At 41.8% G+C, this 26,600-nt stretch overlaps 2 protein-coding genes across 4 annotated transcripts; one reads left to right on the top strand and one right to left on the bottom strand.

Annotated features, from left to right (window-relative positions):
* Positions 1-2,700: 2,700 nt before the first annotated feature.
* LOC125247734 (bifunctional apoptosis regulator-like) lies at positions 2,701-8,698 on the bottom strand. Of its 3 annotated transcripts, none has more exons than XM_048159186.1 (8): positions 8,543-8,698; positions 8,215-8,465; positions 4,935-5,187; positions 4,627-4,796; positions 4,247-4,385; positions 3,960-4,136; positions 3,410-3,606; positions 2,701-3,291 (listed from the first exon to the last, which is right to left on the bottom strand). In XM_048159186.1, exons 2-8 carry the CDS (start codon positions 8,457-8,459, stop codon positions 3,093-3,095), a joined length of 1,380 nt encoding a protein of 459 aa, XP_048015143.1. In that variant the 5' UTR covers positions 8,460-8,465; positions 8,543-8,698; the 3' UTR covers positions 2,701-3,092. The 3 variants fall into 3 exon arrangements, with proteins under 3 accessions (XP_048015143.1, XP_048015144.1, XP_048015142.1); XM_048159187.1 differs by having other exon boundaries at positions 8,576-8,688; XM_048159185.1 differs by having other exon boundaries at positions 8,215-8,696.
* A 2,004-nt stretch (positions 8,699-10,702) lies between these two features.
* LOC125247768 (von Willebrand factor A domain-containing protein 5A-like) lies at positions 10,703-25,445 on the top strand. Its single transcript, XM_048159245.1, has 19 exons — positions 10,703-10,840; positions 11,121-11,172; positions 13,319-13,521; positions 14,755-14,977; positions 15,115-15,275; positions 15,385-15,499; positions 19,766-19,941; positions 20,023-20,111; positions 20,197-20,341; positions 20,427-20,506; positions 20,592-20,706; positions 20,797-20,955; positions 21,185-21,288; positions 22,244-22,461; positions 24,572-24,607; positions 24,761-24,799; positions 24,893-24,976; positions 25,102-25,240; positions 25,322-25,445. The coding sequence occupies exons 2-18, from the start codon at positions 11,130-11,132 to the stop codon at positions 25,173-25,175; spliced, it is 2,064 nt and encodes a 687-aa protein (XP_048015202.1). The 5' UTR covers positions 10,703-10,840; positions 11,121-11,129; the 3' UTR covers positions 25,176-25,240; positions 25,322-25,445.
* Positions 25,446-26,600: the final 1,155 nt, after the last annotated feature.

Consider the following 26,600-nt stretch of genomic DNA (forward strand, 5'->3'; position numbering starts at 1 on the left):
TCTCTTCGCTGGACAACGAGACTGAACGCCTTCGCCTTCTCTAGCCTGCTCGCCGCAGATCAAGCTCGCTTTTCGCCATTGAAGAGGCATCGCAGCGGACTAGCTGAGACTCGTCGACTGCCTGCAGCGCCTTCGCAGACTGCCTGCTCTCGAGAGGACTCTGCCCCCGCAAGCCACGTTCATTGAGGACGAGCGCTCTCACTGCGAGACAATGCTGACAGAGCTCAGTTGAATATGACATGACGCTCTCCCCTGACCCAGGCAAGACTCGTGGAATATATTCACTCTGAAGGATCATATCTCTGGTGTTTGTTGTAAAATGCAGAGCCTCTCAGCGCGTCGCTTGCCGGCTCCGCCCCGCAAGCCGCGTTCATGAGGATGAGCGCTCTCACTAAGTGAGTGAGCTCAATGCTGACAGCACCCAGCTGAATATGACATGATGCTCTCCCCTGACTCAGGTGAGGCTCATGGAATATATTAACTGAAAGAGCATATTTCTCCAGCGTCTGTTGTAAGATGCCGAGCCTCTGAGCGTGTCGCTTGCCAGCTCAGCCCCCGCAAGTCACGTTCATTAAGGACACATGCTCTCTCTCGACTCGCTGCGTTCACGGAGTGCTTTTTCCAGAAAGCAGCTCCTCTGTTCTTTCACTCAACTGAGATGAAAAACAAAGGTTACAGGGCCAAGTGAATTTTACCGGTCTACACCCGCGTGTCTCACTTTTTCTGCAACAGGGAATTTTCAGGCGCTGCATGCGCTTCAGGTCGAGTACCACACTGTCAGTGATCAGCTGAATGCAGCACTGACAGCTCTATGACATGACTAGCTCCCCTATAACTACCAGGTGAGATTCATGGAACATTAGTCTCAACGAAAGCCTGTGGCCGATCCCCCTGAGACGGGACCTCTATGCCCAAAAACGGTCGGTCTTCCTCGACTGGTGTATGGCTCGAAACGAAGATCCAGTTGAGTGTGACATATCTTTGATATTGTCATTTCTCCAAGAGCGCCTGGACAAGAGTCTCACACCCTCCACGCTCAAAGTATACAAGCAGCCATAGCAGCGTTTCATGCCCCTATTGCTGGCCAGTCGGTACGGAGAAACAACTTAGTTGTGCGTTTCTTGAGAGGTTCTAGGAGGCTGACTCCCCCTCGCCCTCTCACAGTACCCACCTGGGACCTCTCCACAATCCTCAGAGTGCTCAAAGGCCGTCCCTATGAACCGCTGCGGTCAGCTGACCTTCGGCCCCAATCTCTTAAGACTGCTCTGCTATTGGCTCTAGCATCGGTCAAGCGTGTAGGCGATCTGCAGGCCCTCTCCGTGAGCCCTGCAGGCCTCGAATTTGAGCTCAATGACCCGAAATTCGTCCTGAAACCCTGGCATGACTGCGTTCCTAAGGTGCTCTCGACTCATAGGTAATTACCCTCTCAGCACTACCTCCTTCAGGGGACGAGCGTGAGCTGGATTACTCTGCCCTGTTAGGGCATTGAGGACATACATAGAGCGTTCTGCGCCTATTCAGCAGTTGGACCAGCTCTTTGTGTGCTTTAGTGACCACACCAAGGGGCTTTTGGTCACAAAGCAAAGACTCTCGCGTTGGATTGTGGACGCTATCGTTCTTTGTTACTCCTCTATGGGCCTAGATTGCCCCATAGGAGTACGAGCCTACTCCACTAGAGGTATGGCCTCCTCGTGGGCCTGGTCTACTGGTGTCTCCATTAAAGGCATCTGTGAGGCGGCCGGCTGGTCCTCACCAACCACTTTTGTCAAGTTATATCACTTGGACGTTCCAAGTGCATTGTATGTTTGTTATATTTATCAGAGTAAAAATTTACACAAACTTATTAGTCTACTCCCCTCATGCAAATGTGTTCACTTTCAAACAAAGAAAATCTTCCGCCAGAGAATTGCAGCTTTCTCATTGATCAAGCCAAGACTTGAAGGTGGAGACTTTCTGGAGAGTTCAAAAAGCCCTCATGCATATCACACTTGGTCTTTTGGTTCTTCTCTTTGTTCCTGCTGATTACGGATTGCTGTCACGTGAGATCCCACCCGGTCCCCGAGCCGGGCTGGTAGGCCTCACTTACTTCAAGCCATGCGCAACTGCCTCAACCACAAAAGAGTCAAATTAACAGTGCATGTTTGTATTAATTTTCCTTATTCAATGCAGAAGATATTGATTACAACTTCAGCACCATCGGACCGAACCATCAAGGATTTCTCTCCTCAACAGCTAAGGTATTTGCAAGTATCGTTAACGGCGATAACACTAAACGGCGATTTAGTATTAAGATTGTAAACCCCTTTTGTTAACAAAGGTGCTTTATAGTATTGAAACTGATGGTTCTTGCCGCTTGTTAAATGACTCTTTTCATAGCTTCATTCCCGTTATGATACGGTTAGCTACGAGCTAAGAAAGCAATATTTTTCTGTGGCCAGGGAAAATACTCTTTCTGAAGAGCTGATAGACGACGAGTGTTCGCTGGCCGAACAGATTCATTGATTGTAATATTAATTGAGCTACATCAAGTTAATTTGATTAACTGATCCAAATATTTATAATTAATTATAACAAGTTATGATTAATTATTCATATTTTCCCTTTTGAGCTAATTTGAGCTACAGAGAGTATAGAGGGCGATTTATATTTTGACAATATTTTAATGCAAGTAAAAATAAGCTTTAAATGAACATGTAAAGCTTTGTTTTCTTTTATGGTTGTTGCTGTGTTTTATTAATTTTCCTATTATGAAGAACAAACATCTTGCCAAGTGATCACTGCAAACGCAACAAACACACTTCTCATCTAACATTAACATGTCTCTCAACAACACCAGAGCTTTCTCTTTTTATTTAACAGTTTTGCCCCAGATTATTACATTCATGTAAATCTTATAATATAAAAATAAATATTGCATTATTGATTTTAATTGCACAGAATTGTCTCTTAATTTCTCTTAAACAGCATGAAACAAACACTCAAACAGGTGACTGAAGAGATAAATGAATATGAGCGGTTTAATTCAATAATAATAAGTCAGAAACCGACAGTAAAGCAGTGTGATGAGTGTGAAAGTGAAGTCAGTGTGTGTTTCAGATCCTCTGCTGTTGTGTGTCCGTCTGCAGGAATGTTTGTTTCACCAGCACTGCCGTGTCGAAGGGGCAGACGTACAGATTGAAGTAGAACAGAAAGTTCCAGAAGAACGTCGGCATCAGCGGCCACAGCAGCACAAACAGAGACGAGTCCAGTATCTCTGCTAACACCTCATGCCAAACCCTCACAGGGAGCGTCCTGCAGTCACACACACACAACAATCATCCGTCACACAACAGCTCTAACTGTGCTAATGCTGGTTAAAGTCATTAAACATGGAGAACATCTTTCTTTTCTTTTCTCTGTGTGTTTGTACCTCATCTCTCCTCTCTTCAACAGTGTCCAGAAGAAATACACATCCTGCACGGACAGTAACAGAGCATGAAAGATGACGATGCATGTCGTCCAGTTATGAACGCTCAGCCAGTGCCAGGCGAACGCAGACAGCAGCTGATAGGGCAACAGGAGGTACATGAGCAGAAACTCTGCCCACTGATGCCAACCCGGACGCTCCTGATGCGGCAGATGCAGAAAAAGAGAGTTGTGATAAAAAACACCTTTTCGTTATCTCTACAGAGTCTTTCATATACAGACTGTGTGCATATGGCACATTTTCAAGTCCAGTTTCAGCTTTGGGTGCCTTGAAATATTTCTAGTTAAAAGTATTTTACGGCTAGATTGTATTCTTATAATAAAAATTGTGAGAGCGAGGTGAGAGTTACTCTTTTTTTCCACCAAACATGATTATTTCCATAGTGATAAGTTGCTGCTTTATGAACAGTCTGAAAGTTCTGTGATTGCCACTAGGGGGCAGACAGCTTCATTCGTATGCAGAAGTGCTGGAGAGTGAAAAGGCAGTGACGCACCAGCGGTGTGTCGGTCAGGCTGTCTTGCGTTGCTGCGGTTGTTTGTGCAGGGCAACTGGTGTGAATGAAGGGCAGAAATGTGTCGTCATAATCAAACAGAAACAGATAGAGCAGTGTCAACCGGGGAAATCTGCGCAAACTCAACAGCAGAAACAGAGTCTTCCCTAAATGCAGATCCTAAAGAGAGAGAGAGATGGTGCTTAATCTTACCATCCATGATGAATGAACTTGAGTGAAGCATGCATACACACACTCACACACGCACACACACATACATACACACTCACCTTGTACTGCCAGAGGTTGAGTGAGACTCGGCGCTCTTTGAGTCTGTGCAGCTCCTCCAGGATGATCCGTCTGTGAGACTGATTCCTGATGCTGAACGGAGTCGCAGACAGATCTTCATCGCTGAGAGCAGACAGCGTTCTGACACACACAGATTACACATTTCAAGGCTGATATGTGTGTGACGGCACTCTAGAACAGGTTCTCAAACTTTTTGATGCCAAAGACCCAAATGTAATGATTGATGACCTTCCCAAAATATTAAGGAAGCTCTCCCTCTCTCTCTCTCTCTCTCTCTCTCATACACATATATATATATATATATATATATATATATATGCTCATTTATAGAGTTTGAGGACAAATAAAAAGTGTGTGTTACCTGCCATTGATCTGTTCCCTGAAGAAGGTTTGTTTGTACTGATTGGTCCAGACACTCAGATGCTCCACCCACAGAGTGACATCATCAGCACTCCACCTGCTGAGTGGTTTACTGAGCAGCACATCATGACTGGAGCTGATACTGAACGCACGGTACACTAACAACACAGTCTACACACACACACACACACACACAGTGATGATGCAGTGCAACAACTCATCCTCAGTAAGTGTGTGTGTGTGTGTGTGTGTGTGTGTGTGTGTGTGTGTGTGTGTGTGTGTGTGTGTGTGTGTGTGTGTGTCACTCACAGCCACGCAGCACAGCGCTATCTTGATTCCAGCCAGAACCTCTCTGATGTTGATCTGTGGTGGATTCAACATATTAAACGGTGGTCGGTTCAGTATATTAAACAGTGGTAGGTTCTGTGGCGGAGCTGCGCGAGGGGCCTCTCTCTTCCCCTGCTGCTGGAAGGCCTGGAGAACATGACGGAGCCGCAGATTGCTCAGGACGGCCTGTTTCCGTCGGCTGACATCAGTGGGAAACAGCTTCTCCACCACATCCCTGACACACACACACACACACACACACAGGCTGTTTCATTGTGTGTCTGATTGAGAACATGAACATTAGACAGTCACCAGCACCAAACTTAACTCGATCAGTAACTGTTTGGACATGCAGGTGTCACTCTGAATTAAAGCCCATTCACACCACAAACCATTAAACTATAATGATTACTATAATAACTGTAACAGGAACTATAATGGTTGGAAAAGTTACTTTGCAAATGTATTCCATTACAGTTACAATTTACTTATTATTAAAATTAAAAGTATTCAGTATCGTAAGCACCACAATATGAAGGTAATGTAATCTGATTACTTTTTGATTCCTTCAAGGTCACTTATGTAAATAAAGTCAAGTAAAAAATAAAGTACTTTTATTTAATATGAATTTAAATTAAAACTAATAAAAACTAGGCTATTAAAATAAAGCTATCCTGTCTTGTTTCACCAGCCCTGTATATTAATATAAAAGGCTCTGCAGACATCTAGTGGCTAAAGTATTGTATTACAGGAGGTTTTATTTTTTGTTTTTATTTCTTTAACATGTACAAGGGGAAAAATATTTATAGTTTATTTATAAAACGGTTAGTTCCTGTGATTGATCATTGCTGTGTTTATTCATGATAAAATAGGGCTATGATCGCTTCACCCAACAGTTCTGTGTATCAACAGCTTCAGCAACCACTCTTAGTAAAGTGTTTGTTCTCAGCTGATATTGTTCATTGAAGCTGACTGTATCATGTAGAAGAGTGTTGTGAGAAAGAGATTGAGTGAACAAGTTTATTACCTGCATTCATATTTAACATTTTCCTTCAGGTCAGTCCTAATTTCATAATAAAACATCTGTTTAAATGATGTATTATCCTGTCCTTTTAACAGTTAAGGGGTTTCCTGTGACTGACAGCGCTAGTCAAAGCATTTGTCAGGTGCGTCTTGTTCCGTGTTCACAACAATTCAATATAAGTCTTTTCAATGTAAAAGTCTTCGCCACTGACTGACACACTCATAAAGACAGTCTTTGCCGCCATCTAATGGTGTAATAATGTAACTTCTGTTGCTGTTCACGGTCAGGGACTATTTTTTCCGGCAGAAGGAAGGCTTTAGTGAAAGTTTACTTCATGAAAGTTGCATTGATACATATTTTTGGCTTTAATATTTGTATTGTGTAGTAACCGTTTTATTAAAGTAATAAGGTACTCAAGGCTAGTGCTGTATCATGAATAAGACACGCTGAAGGGGTTACTCCGCTTCGCGTCGTGCCTAACAACGCCCTTCAGCCATGACTTACCTTATTACACACAACATTTAAAAAAAACACGCCACTTACATTTTAGTCTATTTCAAAAAAACATGTTGATCAAGGCCGTGATCTTTCTTAGGGTGCATTCACACTTGTCATGTTTGGTTCGATTAAAACGAACGAATGGTGCGATTGCTCGGTTAGTGTGGTTCATTTGAACATATATGAACGCTGCCATCCGAACCCTGGTGCGCACCAAACAAGCGGACCGAGACCGCTGAAAAGCTTCCAAACGAACTCTGGTGCGGTTCGAATGATATATGAACGCAACACGGACCAAAGACATGTAAACGAACCAAAAACAGGAAGACGAGACACTGAAATGACAGAATCCTCACGTATGTCAGTTTTTCTTGTCATAGTGGAGACTTTGCCCATCACAGGCATCAGACGCATGTCTCCACGCAGCAGATCGTTTGTGTGTGTGTGACGGAGGGATTCCCGCTGCTGTTTTGACTCCTTTACACATTTTATAAGCTCTTCACGAGTTCCCAGCTGGCCGAAATACCATCACATGCAGGCTACACATACAATGAGCACATTTATCTCAGCACACAGCATTGTTTTGGATGTTCGGTAAGTTCCGCCTCAAAATAGGCAATACGTCATAAAATCCGACCAATCATGTTGTGAATGTATCCCTATGCTTGAAGGTTCGGTATCTTTTGGTTCGGTGATAAAATTGCAGCAAGTGTTGTGGAGCTGAACGAGGAGCTGGAGCGATTGCATAACACACGCCTCACGAGCAGCGGGACTTTTATTATGACACAGTCGCCGGCGCCGCTTTCATGAGTATGAGGTAACGCAGCTCTGTTTATCATATTAGATACATTTGAGTGTGTTGAAAATGATGTTATAACGTTACTCTGTGCGTTCGCTCGGCGGCTGCTGTGAGACACTGTTACACACTGCAGTAAGATAGATCGATTTTACAATATCATATTAAATGCTGGATGGCTTGTGTTGATAAATGGCATGCAATTAATTTTAAAACATATTGTATGATGGAGAAAATGCTGTATTACTGTTACTAAAATTAAAGCTGCATCTTATTATGCTATGTTAGCTACCACTATTGCAACATAGTTAAGAAGATACACCAAGAGAACAGGAATCAAAAACGATGGAGAAGGCATGATTTTGAGTTTACTCGTCTTATTTTTGAATCGTTCTTCACACACTCTTCGTCGACGACTGCACATTGTGCTCAGTACTGTGCGTATTGCCATCTAGTGGACTCTTCTTTCCTGCTTGCGCATGCGCTGTTGCACGCGCACCGTCCGCGCTGTCTCGAAATTTGGGCTGCACGAGGACAGGGTGTGCGGCCGAAAATGACATCATGCGGACGGCTGAAGTATTCCCGGGGCTTCAGCCTTTAGCTGCGTCTCAGCGTCTGAGGAGAATGACTGTAGACAGGTGTTATTTGCGCATGCACCAGCAGGTGGCTCACGTGAGTCATGATTGGCAACAGAACCAGGAACTATAATCAAGCAGCGTTTAGAGCTTTATGTCAAAATATTAATTTATTTAGCTTTAAATTAAACCATTATAATCCTGATAGTATTCCCGTTTTCTTCAAAATGTAACTGTATTCTGATTACTTTGTTTTTGGATGTAACTAACGAATTACAGTTACCATATTTTTATCCTGGTCACGTAACGCCGTTACATGTATCCCGTTACTTCCCAACCCTGATGATAACTACATTCCGCGTCTCTCACCGGAGCAGGATGTTGACTTTGGGAAAGCCCTGCCATACCGCTCGGCATTCTGGGCAGTCGGTCCGGAGAGCGGACGCCCACCATGTGGCCAGGCAGTGGCGGCAGAAGCTGTGTCCACAGGTGAGTGTGGTGGGATCGACCAGCACCTCGTAACAGCAGTGACAGGTGAACTCAGACGCAGACAGTCCCGCCATCGGCTCCTCAGACTCGCTGAGCTCCGGGTCTACAGGGATCCACTCGTCCATCACACTCTGTCAACACACACACACACACAGATCTTATAACAGGACGGCTCCTGTAAGTGTTTTCGGGCAGGTTCATGTATTACTCAGTCTCAGCGCCGGTCAGCTCCTCGTCTCACCTCTCATATCGGCTCTTTCGGTTTAATCATTTAAACACTCGTATCTCACAGATCAAGACAGAAGAGAAAGAGAAACTGCTTTATTTCAGCGCAGCACAACACACGCACGTGACACGTCATTTCCTATATTTATGGGGACTTTCCATTGAGGGGCAGTAGGGATCTTTTATGGTTTCCTACATTTCGATGCCAATATAGCTCAAACATCATAAATACCCAAACACACACACACACTCTTTCAGTGTGTGTATCTGGGTCCTCCCTCTCAGAATCCTGACATTCACTTTCACTTCTGATGTGCTTTATTACCACTGCTAATATTTGTAATATATAAATATATAAAATACAACACATAAAGTTACAGAGAAAGATTGTTTTGGTTGTTGTCGTGCTCTGAACACCAGCCTGAGGTTGATCTGTATGACTCTGTCATTTTTACTTATTGCTGGGAAGCTTTTCTCTGAACTATAGGCTGATTTAGGATCAGTCTTATAATGGAGGTCAATTTCATTTTAATTAATTGTAATACGTGTGTGCAATAGAAAAGTGATATTTAATTGTTTCTAATTGATCCAGCCCTGCCTAATAACACACAAATCTAGCATTACGCATTAATAAAAGAACACATTTTACACAACCCTCTTATGTTTAATTATTTGTAGATTATATTTAATAGATTACACTTTCATTAAAACATTTGACATTATTGTTTTATATATGACAAAAAGTGGTATAGTTTGCATCACTAGATATAACTGTTGATCACAAATAAACATGATAGATTAAAAACACAAGACAAAAACAGCTTTTTACAGTGTTGTCTCCTTCCGCCAATGATGATGAATTAGTTTTCATTAACTCCGCCCACTTCCGGCATGAGACTGCTGGCGTGGCGCTGCTGTCCTCACACTGTTCAGTTCTGCAGCTGGTAGTTTAACAGAATGGAAACACAAGAGAGACATTACATCAAAACATCAGATGTCATAAATAGCTTTGATCATGGGGGTCTCAGTTTTCTCGACTTTGCTTCTTTAAACAATACCTTTAAGATCAAATTGTTGAGGGAATTCTTGAATAATTCTGAATCCATATAAACACTATTCCCAATTATATTTTTTCTAAAGTTGGTGGTCTCTCCTTTCTGTTAGTATGTAATTATAATATCTCTAAATTGCCTACCAAATTATTAAATTTCCATAAGCAGGTGCTTTTGGCCTGACACTTAATTTACAAACACATTTTTAGTCCCCACAGGTATTTTATATGGAATAACCATGATATGCTATAAAAACTCTTTTTTTCCCCAGATTGGTTTAATAATAATAATATTCTTCTGGTTTCTCAACTTGCTTCCTTATGAACTAAATATTGTCACAACACGAGACTTTTCCATAGTGATGGATGTCATTCCCACTTTAAAAACTCAGGAGACTCTTCACCTTCTTCCAGCTCTTGGACTCATCCTTGTGACACAGCAATAGGGAAGATTTGCTTTTTGTCCAGTCCCTCTATCAGGAATAGAAGAACGATATTGTTCCCTCTGAAATCTCTTTTTGGAGGGATTGTTTTGATGATATTCATTGGAAGAAAGTGCAGTCTTTACCCAACAAATATGTAATTACCAATAAGAATAAAGAAGAATATATATATATATATATATATATATATATATATATATATATATATATATATATATATATAATATAGGCTATACTGTAAAGTTTCCTGAGATGGATCTTCTATGGTCTTTTTGTGAAGTGGAAGATGAGTCTATCCCACATTTTTTGGCATTATGGGACCTTTTGGAAGAAATTTTGTTCTTTCTTGAAAAGTTTTCTCTGGTGTTTAAGGATGTCTTATTTGGGATGGATTTATAATATGATTAAAATCAGTATTTTCTAAATCTATTTTTTTCTTGCCACGTTTTTATACATAAGTGCACATTTTGTCTGTTAAACCTCTTTATATTATTATTAGACTTATATTAGACTAGTGTTTTTCTTCTTCCAGTAATGTCAAAGCTCTATAGTCCTTTACGCTGTGCACAAGGTATTATATGTATGTTTTTATATTGAACGAAAAAGGGACTTTCATGCCGTAACATTCATGAGTCACGTGCTTCACCTGTGCAGAACCGCTGCGCTGATTCAGATTCAGATCATCCAGATCATCAGACTCTTCCTGAAACATCTTTATCGCGGTCAGTCAGAAGGTCATTTTCATCTTATTCACAGACTGAGCCGATCGTGAGGACTCATAAAAGCAGTAAGACTTGTTTTCTGTTTACTTTCACTTTGTAAGTAAGAAAAGGAGATCGTCGAAAAGACTTTATCGCTTTCAGTTTGTTATGAACTAGTTTCTAATTCACATTAGCGCTTTAAAATTTGAATGACTAACTATTATCCTTCTAAAGTGTGTGTGTTTACTGTATTTACGACTTTACTGTACTGATAACTGTATGCAGCGGCTCTGCAGCAGATATATTCGATGATATGTCGAGGGTTATGAAATATGATGAGCAGTAAACGCTGGCTTGTTCTCACAGAGGGTCAGGATGGTGAACTGCTGTGGTCTCGTGTCTGACAGTAATGTACCAGGTATAAACTACACTTCCTCCTCACAATCACTGCTTTCTCTGGTTATATTCACAGTGTTCATAAGATCATGAGTTAAAGTAGCTGAGATACAGTCAAGATACTCTTCTGACAGAGTAGTTAGCAACGCTACAAATTACTGGGAAAAGGTAGATCTTTTTCTTTTTTACAATGAGAGTATATTACAAATAACTGAATAATTGCTAATAAAGACATTTTAAGTAAAAAATTTAAGTTTAAAACAGCATAATGCAATTCAATTATGATTTTAACAATATTTATTTTGTAAACTATCCAAAGATACTCACAATACTCAGATATAGCCTGTATCTCAAACTGACTGTCAAAGTCCAAAGCTGCTAAAGTGTGTATCTTAAACTGGGAGCAGTACACGGGACGGGAGGAGAGATGCAGGTTAAACTGACAGCACATGCAGCGTTTCATTAGTGAACGCTTCGCTCTGAAACACACTGTACCTGTTTAATCACATCACAGCCTTTGCCATGTGACAAATGCTATAATATCGCAGTTTTGTGTTCTTATTGATTGACAGAAAGCAGTGGTGCAAAACACAACAGTGATGTTGTAGATTCATTATTAAACTGATCAGGGAGTCAGACATTTTAAGGGCCATTTCTCAACTGCAGAATCCTTCCTGTGCACTGAAACATTCGCTTCCAAAAAAGCCCCACAATGCACTGTGAAAACCACTGAGCACTGATGCTCACATTCGCTGGGTCTCATTTCGGAGGCTGCGTCCTCCAGAGGTCACATTTGAAGGCTGCTTCTGTCATCAAGGCGGTCTCATCTAAGAAAAATAACCGTTAGAAGTAAAAAAGAAATGACTTAGTAATCCTGAAGACATTGATTAGCTGAAGTGATGCCGCTGAAGCTGCTATTGATGCTCTAGTTTATAATGGAATCAGAAAAAATGCACAAGTGTGATTTCTCGATAGAGAAATTGCAAATCATAAGCAAACTTTAGACGCTGTGGAGACATCATACGTCACATCCTAATGTCACATGTCTTCACGGCATGTGTGTGTGAACACATGCACAGAATCCAGTAAATCACTTGAATGATCCAAACTCAAACATCCCCGGGACAGATTTTCAGTGTATTTTCCAGTATCTCTGTGTTTTATCAGTACAATAAAGCAGGATTAGTTCACTTTCAAATGAAAATTAGCCCAAGATTTACTCACCCTCAAGCCATCCTAGGCGTATATGACTTTCTTCTTTCTGATGAACACAATCGGAGAAATATTAATAAATATCCTGACACATCTTTATAATGGCAGTGAATGGGATCAATGAGTATGAGCTGAAGAAATTGTCTTCATCCACATCCATCCATCATAAACATACTCCACACGGCTCCAGGGGGGTTAATAAAGACCTTCTGAAGCAAAGTGATGTGTTTGTGTAAAAAAAATCTGTATTTAACATGTTAAAAAGTAAAATATCTAGCTTCCACCAGATCACCTTGTTTAAATCACAGCGTTTTAATCTTTTGTTTGTATAAATCACAGTAGATTCATGTGAAACATCAATGCACTCCTGTACTTCCTTTACATAATCATCAGACGACCTCTTCTCAGTGAACTGTAAACCTGCAAGATGTAATGCAGAGTTTAATTTGTGCATCAGCAGACAGTCAGCTCATTGATAAACATATTAATTATGCAGCATTTTTTGCTGTAGCAGTCCGCAGCAGTTTTCAGAAACCCTCCACCTTCCCCAGCTCCACCTGTGTAGATCTGCTGTGGGGTTATTTCATGTATGCTATATGTGCAGCAGCAGCATGTCTTACATGTTCACAGCAGCAGCGAGTCTGTGAATGTATTGGCAGTAGCAAGTCTCCATACTTGCTCTTCAGCAATAACCAGCAGCATAGCAGATCCATCCTGCGAAGAACAAATACATTAACTTTGCCACATCCATTACCATGTCAATTAGTCTGAGTATTCATGAGAGAACTGAGCTACTGCCAAGCTACTGAAACATGTAGTTAAGTTTGTAGTGTCACTACTTGTCGTTAGCTACTCCCCAACACTGTATATTCACTATGGTGCAGATCATCTGAAGAGAGTGTTGAGATGTTTGATCTTCGGAAGAGAGTGTTGATAAGTTTGTGTGTTTCTCTCAGTTCCTCTGAAGAGCATCTCAGTGGAGCTGCAGGTTAAGGATCACGTGGCCTCCGTCAGCTCCAGTCTGCAGTATGTCAATGAGGAGGAGCGCCCCCTGGAGGCCTTGTTCGTCTTCCCGCTGCCCGCCGATGCCGCCGTCTGCCACTTCAGTGCCAAGATCGGAGAGCAGGAGATTGTGGCGGAGGTGCAGGACAAACAGAGCGTGAGTCTAAACACCAGCGGTTGTTTAGGTGTTTTTCTATGACAGGTGATCCACTCCTTCCACTCAAATGACATGAAGTCTTTATCCAGAAGTGGCATGCTATGTTTTAATGTTAGATTTAATGTTGCTTATTGCTTGGTAATTCCTAATAAATTGGGTTCTGAGTAGCAGAACTTATGTTTTGAGAAAATATTTTTGCACAAATTACTTACTGAGAAGTTTTCTTTATCTTCCTACAGCAATCCATTTAACTCATTTAATTCCAGGGAGACTTTTGTCATGATATGCCACAGTTTCCATAGCCTCTCACCGTTTGAATAAAATGGGCCTTTTGTTGATGTGCCTTTTAAGGCTTCTATATGTAAATGGCCTCTGTTATGAATGACCTTCTCCCTGTGATTGTGAAATGAGTTAATAGTCTTATTGGTTTAAAGGTGCAGTAAGTGATTTCTGAGAAACACTGTTGTAAGTGGATCGGAGCAAGCAGCACAACACACTTGTAGCCAATCAGCAGTAGGGGGCGTTTCCACTCGTGATGTGGGAGGAGCTAGAGTGAGTAAGAGGGAGATTTGAAGAAAGAGAGACGCCTGAGAGACATTACAAAAGAGAAAAGCTCAGAGGAATATCACTGGAACAGACAAGAGCTTTAGGAGTAATGTTAATGTTAGCAAAGCTTTCCAGTGCTGGAGACACCTAAGCGAAGAAAACAGAGGTTGTGTTGTTTCTGTTCAAATGTGAGTAACATTGGTTTTCACAGAACTGAGATATGCTGTGGTTGTAATGTTCGCTGAAGTAACAGGACAGTTTTCAGTGTCATTGTCTGGAGCTGGAGTGCTGCTGGCTCTTGTTTGAATATACTCTTGTGTACTGTATGTTCATTTTTGTTCTTCCTTGTCATTCTTTCATCATCTTCTCTTTATTTTTCTAAGCATTATTTTGCTATTTTGACCTGGAAAGAGCCAGTCAAAGGTCTGATGAGGCTCATGCAGCATCATGATTTATCTGAAATACAGCAAAATTAATATTAATCAAAATATTACATACACTAAATGTAGAAGTAGTGGTACTTGTCCTGTGAAGTTTGAAAACCAAGATCAGTACAAAAAAACATTGAAATGTTCTGCTCAGACATTGTCCTCATATCTTTCTCTCATTATTCATATGTCAGCTGGAACGACAGGTAAGTTAGGCTCCTCTGGTGATTGTGGTTATGGGTGTGTTTGTCTCTTACAGGCGCGGGATCAGTATGATGATGCTGTGAGTTCGGGTCAGCAGGCGTTTCTGCTGGAAGAGAGCGATGCGAGTTCAGATGTGTTCAAACTGAGTGTCGGGTGTTTGTCTCCGGGTCAGACTGCCATCATCTCCATCGTCTACATCATTGAGCTCAGTGTTCAGGCCGATCATGCGCTGCGCTTCAGTCTGCCGGCTGTACTCAACCCCAGATACTCACCTGCAGGTGCACAGCTTTCCTGATCTCACAACAAAACCACACTAAGAGCTCAAGATCATCATCATATATAGGCCACAACAGGGACTGTCCATTCTGTCACTTAAATACACAAGTGTAACCTTTTGCGTTTGTGATTCTCTCAGCTTCAGCAGCCAGTGTTCCAGAAGTTTCCTCAGCATGTGTTATTCCCTACACACTGTCTCTGAGTGTCGATGTGAGATCTTCAGACCGCATCTCCAGACTGGAGTCCAGCTGCCCTCTGGATCCTCTGGTGTTCCTCTACCCGGATCATACTCATGCCACGGTACTGTGTGTGATTCTGTGTGATTCTGTGTGTGTGTGTGTGTGTGTGTGTGTGTGTGTACAATTTTTATGCACTTTTAATTTCAAGAAGGCTGTAATGGTGTGTGTAGGTGAATCTGAGTGCGGGTCACCGGTTCGATAAGGATGTAGAGCTGTTTCTGTACTATGAGAATACCCATCAGCCCACTGCTGTAGTGGAGGCCGGAGCACCCACAGCTCAGACAGGTACATGTTTTTGTTTGTACAAAAATTCTGTTTAGTGTAAATATACTTCTAATATGCGAGTTAAAGTGGTACACACTGTATGGCTTTCACAGTCCTTTACCATTTTGCTTGAGTGTACAATGTGATCCTAGTGAGACCTTGGCTAAAAAGTCCTGGCACATTGTGAGCTTGGTCATGCTCAAGTTCTCTACAGCACCCTTGTGAGTATCCCCAATAGTAGTTCCTGATTTTTTTTACTTGTTTCTGGAGGTCAAGCCCCCCTTTGGAGAGTTTGGTCTATCTGCAAAAGTGTATTTGCCTCTCTCAGCATGACCTCCTGGCTCCTACCTTACCTGTTTCATCGCACGTTGTGCCTTGGAAATTTTTAGGCCTGACCCTTTGTACAAGCAGCATCTCAGGTTCTCTGTGCTCTCTGGCCTTTGGAGTCCAAGAAGTAGCCAAAGGTTGTGTGTTCACAGCCCATTTTTGACAGCATCCAATGCCCTTGCAGTTGCAGTTGGCTTGTTCCCTGTTTTAAAGGGGTCTCCTGCCACTCAGGTGCTTCAAGGCCCCATGCAGAAAAGAAAGTATATCAAGGTGTCTTACGCTTGATACTGCAAACCTTTTAGCATGGTTAAACCATCCAATTTCGAATTTCTTGCATCATCTCAATCTTTCAGTCAGTCAATTCCAAGCCGGAGATTGGTTCATGAGCCTCTCGGTTGGTTAAGGACTGAGCGCCAGTCTGTCTGGGAATCGGAACAATCTTTTTTTCTTTCTCTCCCCTCTCTCTTCTCTGGCGCTCCTGATGCTTTTCTCCTTTTCTCCTTAGCGTCTGTCCTTACCCCAGGAGCTAAGATTGTCCCACCATGCATGTCTCCCGCACATGTTCAATCTCTCCCGGACTGTTTGAGTCAGTTCAAACCAGGACGCGTAGTTCAAGCAGGCATATGCTGCAGATTTCTGGGTCTTATGGCAGCAGCGTCCCCTGTAGTTCAGTTGGGTCTGCTCCATATGAGGCTATTCCAGTGGTGAATCAAAGGCCTAGGGATTTTGCCTTGTTTGCATCATTGCTGCAGAGTTATGCTAACATGCAGAGGCTTTCGTGCCTTCTACTGTGGATGAGACCCCCGCTCCTATCCGCATTCAGAGTTTGGACGGACACACCACAGCTGGCACATAAATCGTTTGGAGATGCTGCCAGTGTATCTAGGTCTCAGATGGTTGTTACTTCTTCTAAGAGGATTTCATACTTTCAGACCTACTCTCAAGGCAGGGGCTGGAGCCCAGTCAGTGGAAGTTACACGCTTAGGTGGTAAGCCTGATATGGCATAAGTTTGGCCAAGCGGAGGTGGATCTGTTTGCGTTGCGCGTTACCACTAATTGTCCGTTCTGGTTTTCTCTGTCCCTCCCGTCACACTGAATCAGGAACGGCCTGAGACCAGTCTGTATGCCTTCCCACTGATCCGTCTTCTCAGACGAGAGACAGGGCGGAATGCCTGTTGCTTGCATTCTGGCCCTTTCAGGTACGGTTAGGAGATTATCCTCAGAAAAGGCATGATTTGGCACTGACGTCCATATTTGAGGAATCCGTGGGTGTGGCCTCTGAATGGGGCATGCTGATGTGTTCTGGCCTCTTGGCTGAGATTGCCAATAGAGCCTCTTTTACAAGGTGGCTGTAAGCCCTTAAGTGGATGCTCGTTGTTTCCTCATATAGGCAACATGACTTGGACCCAGTTTACTATCCTGTGAGTTCAGTGTTGGAGTTAATACAGAGTCGGTTTTCAGCAGGGGTACCCCCAGCCCCAAAGTTTATGTAGTTGCTATGGCAGTGGGTCATATGCCTTTGAGAGGTGTGTAAGGACTTAGCCTATTTATTAGCTCAATTTAATTGTTACAGGGAATAAGAATTGAATCAACTGTAAATGATTCACTGTAAATGATTCAGAATTAATATTTAACACTTCATCAATTATTCGTCCAGCGAAAATTGAGGTTAGAGTATTTTACCAATTCTGGATAAAATATTATTCTGCGGCCAACAGTAACAATATTTTATTATGATTATTGTTATTATTGTAATTATTATATTATAAGCAAGAGGTAACTTGATCTTTGAGTTTAAGACAGTAATTTGATACACAGCACAAGAAACCCGTATATGTGAAAATCAAAACAAGATTTATTGACTACTTCTAATGATTACAGGAAACTAAGGCTAAACACACACACACACACACATACATACATGCACACACATTCGCGGAGTTGATGAGTTATGAAAAGTCCCAAGTTCAGTGCTAACTTAACTCATAACCTGGGGAAATCACAAAAGCAGAGCTTGGCTTGATTCTTTAGGTTTAAAGGAGTTTCACAGTTTCCAGCAAGAGAGAGAGAAGTTTGCTTGTACCTGCGTTTGCTGTGACAGCTGAGGTAATCGGGTTGTTCCGTGACTCGTGTACAGCGGAATCCCGTTCTGGATTGGCTGTCTTTCAGGTGACGTCTTCTCGGGAAAGCCCTGTGGGTTGCGCGGAAGCTTTGAAGGATGCTGCTGGCTGAGCATCTGGCTTGAGCGGCTCTCTTCTTGGGAGACTTTGGTCAGATATTTCACGAAGTGTTTTGGAGTCTGGATGTGACGGCTTTGAATGGCAGCGGCGCAGCTCGTGGTTGAGCGGGTGTTCGATGGAAAATCAGCCCCGGTCAATCAGTTATCAATGCCCATGCGACTTTCCGCCGTGTCAAAGTAGCGGTGTTTCGGCTACCGGCTTCTGACCGATTTCGAGGATTTCTGACCGACTCGGCTTCCAGCTTCTGACTTTAGCTTGTTCGGACAGCTAGTTTTAAGGGAGCGATCCTCCAATGAGACGTTGCTACGGAGATTAGACACGCCTCGTCTATTGTCTATTGATCACATCGCGTGATATCTGCAGAACATTCTCCTGTTTTATTAACAACAATATAAAGTTTCTTAATATTTTCCTGATACTGAATTTCAATGTTTAATTCACACAGAATTACAGAGAATTATAAATTCTGCATTTAGAACTCAAACATGGCACACTTCTTACACACATATTACTAGACTGACCTAATTAAAACAATGATTACAATAATGCATTTGAAGAAAACCCACATATTGAATACATTGAATAGACATGTTAGTAATTACATCATGGCATGTATTATTCTGTATATAGTTAATACTTTAAGTAATCGACAATTGTCCCTTTTGAGATTCAAGATTGAGTCCTTAAGCATAGTTTAAACTTTGACCGGCGTCACGAGTGACCGGGTCACGATGGACGGTCAACACAAGGGAGGTATTGATAGGACAGATTCGTCTTTAAATCCGTTGATGGGTCTTTTCCTGTTCCGTCCGATAATACAAGAGGGTTTTGTGAGAGAATCAATAGATTTAATGTGATCAAATCCACGTGATGGGTTCTGATTAGTTTATTGCTGATGAGCTAAGAAGTCCTTTAGACAGAGTCCTTTGTTAAAAGAAGTCACGTCATCACTTCAGGAAATGGATCTTTTGGACCAAATGAAGCTTTGTTCAATCATGCCTCTGGCTGATGAAGCCATTTGGTAACGTCTGTCGAACGAGTCCCTACAGGTGTTCCCTCTGGTTTCTTGGCAAGACAGCTTAGGCCTTGCCGTCCTGTGCGAATCCCATTGTTGGACATATCAATTATCCTGCAAGGTTTGGCAGACCATCCATTTGAGGCTTCTGACTCTCAAGACAGTCCTATTAACGAGTTTGTTTGCCCATATAATCTTTAGGGTATTAGGTTAGCTAATTTGGCTTGCTGTCCACTGAGGAGGGGCTCGATGAAGCAGCTTCAACTCGAACTCTGATATACCCCCCCCAGTGAATAAATATAGGATATGATTACATAGGGCAAGGTACCTGAGATGAAGGTGGAGTTTGGGGAGGTGGAGGTATGCTGGAACAGCTGAGACTGAAGAGAGGTAAGCAGCTGCTTATATACTCTGGCTGTTGATTGGAAGATTAGATGGGCTCACTCCTCCCTAAATTACGTTTAGGAACTTCACTTACTGGCCTGATCTGTAGGCTCTATCTGTTAGCCCTTCTTTTATGGACTTAGCCCCTGGCTTGGTTAAGGTTTTACTTAACCAATTTCATACTCGTCTTCTACATTTGAGTGTTGTACAGGTAGTTTGATTCGCTCTGAGGGATAGAGGACGTTTTACAGTGTAACACGATTCATGCTAAATTCAGGCCATTTACACCCGTTTACCCTGTTTACACTGTCTCTGTTTCAGGGTGTTTGATGGGCGACCCGGTGCTCATGATCAGTTTGTACCCAGAGTTTCCTGCGGACGTGTTGTCATCATTGGCATCTCAAGGCGAGTTTGTTTTTGTGGTTGACAGATCTGGCAGTATGGAATGCAGGATGCATCATGGGAAAGACGTACAGATGCGCATTGAAAGTGCAAGAGTAAGATTTAGGATTTATAAAATGACACGTTTATTGAGATGTATTGAGTCACTGTACTCATCTGTGCATGTGTCTCTCTAGGACACGCTGTTGTTGCTGCTGAAGAGTCTGCCCATGGGATGCTACTTCAACATCTATGGATTCGGCTCTCGATTTGAGTCCTTCTTCCCGTTAGTAACCAGACGCTAGTTCTTCTTCAGGAATGATGCTGTTTAGTGGTGTTTTTGTGAGAGACTGTGGTGTGTGTCATTGCAGTCAGAGTGTTGTGTACAGCGAGGACACAATGGAAGAGGCTCTACGGAGAGTAAAGGACATGGATGCAGACATGGGCGGCACAGAGATCCTACAGCCTCTGAAACACATCTACAGTCAGCCCTGTTACCCAGATCACCCCCGACAGGTACAGCCAAACATATTCATCATCGAACACTCTTTCTGAATATTGGTGAGGTGTTTTTCTGAGCCTGACACTGATTCTCTCTCAGTTGTTCATCTTCACTGATGGAGAGGTGTGGAACACTAAAGAGGTGCTGGATCTGGTGAAGAGTCAGGCTTACTGCCACAGGTGGAGCACACGTCTCTCTCCTCCTCATCTACTGATATCACAGCATTTAGCTCATGTCAGATGATTGGTGTTCTTGTGTCTTCAGGTGTTTCTCCTTCGGGATCGGTGAGGGTGCGAGTACGGCTCTCATCACAGGAATGGCCAGAGAAGGTTCTGGTCACGCTCAGTTCATCACAGGCACTGACCGCATGCAGCCCAAAGTAAGATCTGCTGTGGAAACAGAGTGGACAGAATCAGTACAAGAGGTTTATGGTTTTTATTTACCACTTTCATCTTGTCCTCTCTGTCAGGTGATGCAGTCACTCAGGTTTGCTCTCCAGCCGGCTGTGGATAATATCTCTGTGGACTGGACCGTTCCTGAGGGCGTTACAGTGGACACGCTGTCACCACCCATCAACACCCTGTTCCAGGGTCAGAGGGCACTCATCTACGCTCAGCTGAAAGGACAGGTCAAAGCTTTTTAATGGTTAATTTAAAGAAACTTTGGAGACCAGTGCCACACTGTGTAAACCAAGGGCTCTTCAACCAGTAGCCACTGGGAAAAATCCAACATGTCGATCATTTTTTGTGGCGTGTCCTAACCCAGATGTGGTGCACCACTGGTCCTTGAAAGAAAAGAGCTGAAGAGTGTAAAATCATCAAATGCTCATGTTACGTTCTCTTTCTCCCTCATCATAGAGTTCAGGAAAGGCAGAAGGAGCTGTAACTGTGAAATACAGACTGAAGGACCAACCAGTGACTAACCAGCTCCAGTTTACTCTCAAACCAACGGAAGACACAGGGTAACACACACACTCATGGGTGAACTAACCCTTTAAGTATTCTTTTTCAATTGTACATGTAAAAGTACAAAAGTACTTGATTTTTAAATTAGGTATTAAATGTACAAATACTGATTGTTTTTTACTAGTCAGACCAGTCATTAGTCAGCACTAATAATAAAAGATTAGTGCAGACATTTAATAAGTACTGATCTGCAAATAAGCAAACGTTTTAGTTTGTTACACGCTGTCGAAACGTATACTAAAATATCAGTTTACGTTACTGATAATTCAAGTTCAAACAAGTAAAAATATGTACCACAAAAATTAGGAAAATCAAAATTTGTGTAAATATGTGGCAACAAATAGTATAAAATTACACTGTACTAATGTTACATGTGGCAAAATGCATTAACATTTCAAGAGGAATGCTGTGCAGAAATACAGCAGTGGGGAATATGCTGGGCCTGCTCTGTACACACAGTGACATCTTCACATTCAAGCATTTCAATGGGCTGAAACAGCTTTTATGGCAGATTTAGTGAAAGTAAAAGTTTATCAAAATAAAACTACTGTGATAAAGTACAGTTAAGTACTTAAGTCGCTGATAAAATTGTATAATATAAATTCTTTGTTACTGCCCACCACTGATACACACTCAGATTTTTATTTATTTATGTATTTATTTACTTATTTTAGTTGCTGAATTTGTTACCTCTGTGATCTTCCATTGCCTCTTCTATCAGCCGGGTTAGGGTTTATTATTGTTCAGTTTTCAGTCAGTGCTTGTTTTGGCTTTAGCAGGACAATTATAGATATGACATGAAACAATACAAAGAAGAGCGGGATCACATGACCTGATATCATGGTTGTGTTGGCATTAGTGCCACCATATCTGAGCATGTTTACTAGCTGCCGAGCCGCGTCTCTGACAGTGTAGACTGTATATTTGACAGGTTTGTGTTTGTTGCTGCAGACTGACGATCCACCAGCTGGCGGCCCGGTCTGTGATCCGCTCTCTGGAGCTGGAGGAGCGGGCCGGAGGAGCAGACGCGGAGGCCGTCAGGAGCAGGATCGTGGAGCTCAGTGTTCAGGCAGGAGTGAGCAGCGTTCATACAGCCTTCATCGGTGTTAATAAAGACAGCAAACAGACGGTGAAAGGGCCGCTGCTTCAGAGGAGAGTGCCAGTACAGGGTAAGTTCACTGATTTCTGTATGTGTTTACAGCAGGGCTGTCCAGTTCTGATCCTGGAGAGACACCTATCCACCAGAGTTTAGTTCCAATCCTTATTAAATTCACTTGAAACTTCCAGAGCTGTGTTTGAAATCGCCCCCTATACCCTCATTCACTATTCCCCACATTAGTGCACTAATATAGCCCAAATGAAAGCGAGTGAGTGAATTCAGACGCTGAGTGCACTGGAAGGGCTGCCTCTTTTGCACAGTTTGTGATTCCTGTTTAATAATTACTCGAAAATTAGCAACCTGGCTGCTCCAGTAGTAATAAAAAGTCTTATTTTGAACTCATGGAAACTAGCATGTATAAACATTATTAAAATGATTTAATAATCAATTAAAAAAATGAAATTTATACCTGTTTGATGTTATGCCATAGCCACATTAGACCAGCGTCTAACATCTAGTGGGTGATTTCGGACACGGCCCAGGTGAGTGTGTTGGAGCAGGTTGGAACTAAACTCTGCAGTACATTGGCCCTCCAGGATCAGGATTGTTTAGGAGTATGATTTCATAATCAGTTCCCTCTTGAGGACACTATAGGGAATGCCTCCGGCATGACCAGTGTTTGAGCTGTTAGGCTCTCTGTGAGCCTCCTTAGCCACATTTCCACTGTCAGGCCAGTGCGAGGCAGGACTATCAACGTGCCGTGCTGGGGCAATAGCCTCGGACCTCAAGCACCGAGGCCAAAATCAAGTTATATTTCCACTGTTTGGCCAGCATGACTGCAGTGAACGCTTGATCTTTACTTAAAGACTTAAGACTCCAACATCAATATTTGACCAATGTTTTACAATAAAAAATGTTACAGTAAGTAATTTTAATCTTGGCAGGAGTGCACATCATTCAAGCTGAATCTAACTGATATTTATATTCACATAAAAAGAGAACATACACCTATTCAGTTTCACCTGCTTCCATTTATTTACGATCACAGGAGTTCACAAAACAACTCCATTAAGGCTTTTAAATCCAAAGTCTTACACATTTAGAAATATATTGATAATATATCATATGTTTACCACACATTTCTGAGCATTTCTATAAATTTTCCTTGAAATTATGTAATTGCAATCCGAGGATTGCAGTCAGAGCAACAGAGGGAGCTCATAGACTTTAGTAGACTTTAGCATCACATACAAGAATATTTCTCACCAAATACTGATGCACCTCTTGATGGAAATAACATCATAACATTTATTTCCACCAAGAGGTTAGCAATTTTTGGTCAAGATCTTGTATTGACAATGCAAGAGGTGAGCGCTCTGTGAAGTCTCCTCCAGCACATCCCAAAGACTCTCAGTAAATGTAGGGTCTGGACTCAGAGGTGCCAATCTTAAAGTACATCTTAAAACATGGTTGTTTAAGAAATGAAAAGCTACACACTCCATCTGTTAGGGTCAAAAGAATTGTTGCTAAACATATAACATGCTAAAAACATAATAATCACTGTAATAATGATCCATTCATAGACTCTTAAGCATATGCCTATTTAAATCCAAACAGCGACCTTTTTTTCAGTGCATTAGTTCTTCAAACAGTTCATTCCCCATCTTGTCCTCAAGAGGATGCAGTGTCTTGTTCCCCTTCTCAGGGAACCATGGTTACATGTGTAACCCCAGACATTTTCCTGCCACATTATAGTTTAATACTAGTGTGCTCACATCATTAAAATGTGAAATTGAATTCTTTATTAGAAATGTTCACGGTGTATGGTGGCCTTATGGGAAATCATAGAAAGAAATCATATGCATTGTTCTTTAATTAACCACTAGTGGTCCAATGGGGGTCGTTTGACCATTTTTAATTTTCAGTTCTTTTTTTCTTTATTTATTTTTGTATTATTTTTTTTCTTTATCCCTATGTGCTGGTAATTCAAAACTGTGTTTTTTCAATGCCAATGCATTGAAGAAATCACTTGAAAAAATAGGAAAATGAAGAATGGTCAAGGTGTGTGTGTGTTTATCAGAAGCTTGTTTGGTGTGAGTGTTTTTGTTTGTGGTTGTGTCAGATTTGTGTTTTTAAAGTGTCTTATATTCTTACATGTGCTTTTGTCTCTGTATTCTTAGCAATGGCGGCTCCATTGATGGCTTGTTCTGGAATGCGTAAGAGAAATACACAGACAGACACTTTACTCAACTTGTCTTGTTCTTTATTGAATGTGTATTTTCTTGTTGTCTTTTTCTCCATATCTGAATGTCGCTCTTTGAAAGATTGTTTTTAGCATATACCCTTATCAGTTTCTCTCTGTTTCTTAGCAAGGTTGTCTTCCCGTAAAGCAGGTGGTTCTATAATGTGTAAGTCGAGATATACTTCACAGAGCTTTTTTGTTCTGTTTTGAATGTGTACATGAATCTAATAGTCTTTTTCTGTGAATGATTGTTCTTCAGCACGCGCCTGTAGATCAGTGGCTAAGTTCTTCAGCTCACAACCTCCTCCTGATTCGTCTGATGAATGTTGTGCTTTACGTCCAGGTAAATCCACACATCCAGAAAACAGTGCCCTGATCCGATTGTTGCTGGATTTCATTTATCTGCTTTAATCATCATATCAGAAATAGTGCTGCTTTACGTGTCTAGCTTCCTTCTGTGTGTTTCAGCCGAACCCGAGCCCAGATGGACCCTTTGCTCCAGCTGGTCTCTCTTCAGAAGGCCTCGGGATGCTGGGAGCTGAACTACGAATTAGCTTACGTGTTTGGGAAGACCGTGGACGAGGTGACCAATCACAGACCGGCACAGGTGGTGTATATGATGTCATATCCTCAGGTGTGTGTGTGATCAGTTCAGCGTGAGTGTGTGACGTGTGGTTGTGTGTTCCAGGTGGACGGGTCAGTGTGGGCCACCGTTCTGGCTCTGATCTGGTTATACTCGTGTAGATCAGGTGACCAGGTGGAGTGGCAGTTTGTGGCCATGAAGGCGGCGTCATGGATCCGCTCTCAGAAACGTGAGTCGACATTCATTCATTCAGCGTTCAGTGCTTCCTGTAGATGTTCTGGTACAGTGTGTGTGTGTTTCAGCGGACGGCCTGTCTCAGTGTGTGTGTGACGGGAACGTCCTGTTGGGATGTCAGGTGACTGAAGGCATGCTGGGAATCTGAAGACTGTCAGAAGAACAAATAACTCTCACTCTTGATCATGAACAGAATTAACAGAGAAACAGACACATTTCTGTTTGTATCGGTGACAGAGGGAAGCTTTAGGGCCTGACCTCAGTTCATGTTATTGCTCTAAATATGATTGTGAATGTATAATCTTATGCTACTTTATGTTCTGGACTTTAGAACACCATCCTGGGGCATTGGGTGGAAAATGAAAGAAATGATCATTGAATGATCAAAGAGAATGCATCAATATATTTTTTAATGCACATGCTTTCGACGCTAATGTTGTTTTGCGTTATTACAAATAATCATAAACCTCTTTCTTTTGTGAAATAATGCTAATATCACTTTATTTCTGTATGATTAATGTGCCGTCCTGACACTAATTATCATTGGATCACTTTTTATTGTAAAACTGTGGTAAAACATTGGTCAGGTTTAAAAAAACAGGTATCTTCAGATCTAATGTAATGCTTTTTAATGTCATAAATGACCCATGACTGACCACGGATACTATATATTCACACACATTTTTTAAATACCCATGTCCCAAATTCTGAATTGTAACTATTCAGTTTAATGATTATTCAGTGTTGAAACTAAATCACTCTGAAGTCATCAGAAACAGCTCGACCCTCTCATGTCCGTCACAGAGCAGCCCTTTGGGGACACATTTGGCCATGAAGGTCTCACATGTCATCCCTTTTTTATTTTTTCTTCAATAAAATAAAAATGATCAATTTATGCATTTCTTTCGTGATTTTTTATTTGATTTACCTCTAAAAGTACCATATTTGTCTTGTAAAATATGCTCATTTTTGTGTTATATTTAATGTTTTTTTTTTTTTACTTTAGTAAAAATAATCATTGTGTGTGTGTGTTTCTCATATAAACATTTCTGCTGTGTTTTGGGAGATAAGAATTACTTTTTTTTGTTTTGTTTTTTTGTTTGTTTACCAATTTACCACAAATCATATGCAATCATTAGCTTGCACATGA

Source organism: Megalobrama amblycephala, linkage group LG15, assembly GCF_018812025.1.
Source record: "Megalobrama amblycephala isolate DHTTF-2021 linkage group LG15, ASM1881202v1, whole genome shotgun sequence".
NCBI lineage: Eukaryota > Metazoa > Chordata > Actinopteri > Cypriniformes > Xenocyprididae > Megalobrama > Megalobrama amblycephala.

Excerpts from the sequence above, each read along its gene's own strand:
- LOC125247734 (XM_048159186.1), bottom strand. The coding sequence starts at position 8,459 with ATGGACGAGTGGATCCCTGTAGACCCGGAGCTCAGCGAGTCTGAGGAG. Across the intron at positions 4,386-4,626 it reads AGGGAACAGATCAATGGCAG|AACGCTGTCTGCTCTCAGCG; the intron begins GTAACACACACT and ends TGTGTGTGTCAG. Across the intron at positions 3,292-3,409 it reads TTGAAGAGAGGAGAGATGAG|GACGCTCCCTGTGAGGGTTT; the intron begins GTACAAACACAC and ends GTGTGACTGCAG.
- LOC125247768 (XM_048159245.1), top strand. The coding sequence starts at position 11,130 with ATGGTGAACTGCTGTGGTCTCGTGTCTGACAGTAATGTACCAG. Across the intron at positions 15,500-19,765 it reads AGCACCCACAGCTCAGACAG|GGTGTTTGATGGGCGACCCG; the intron begins GTACATGTTTTT and ends TCTCTGTTTCAG. Across the intron at positions 24,800-24,892 it reads AGCAGGTGGTTCTATAATGT|CACGCGCCTGTAGATCAGTG; the intron begins GTAAGTCGAGAT and ends ATTGTTCTTCAG.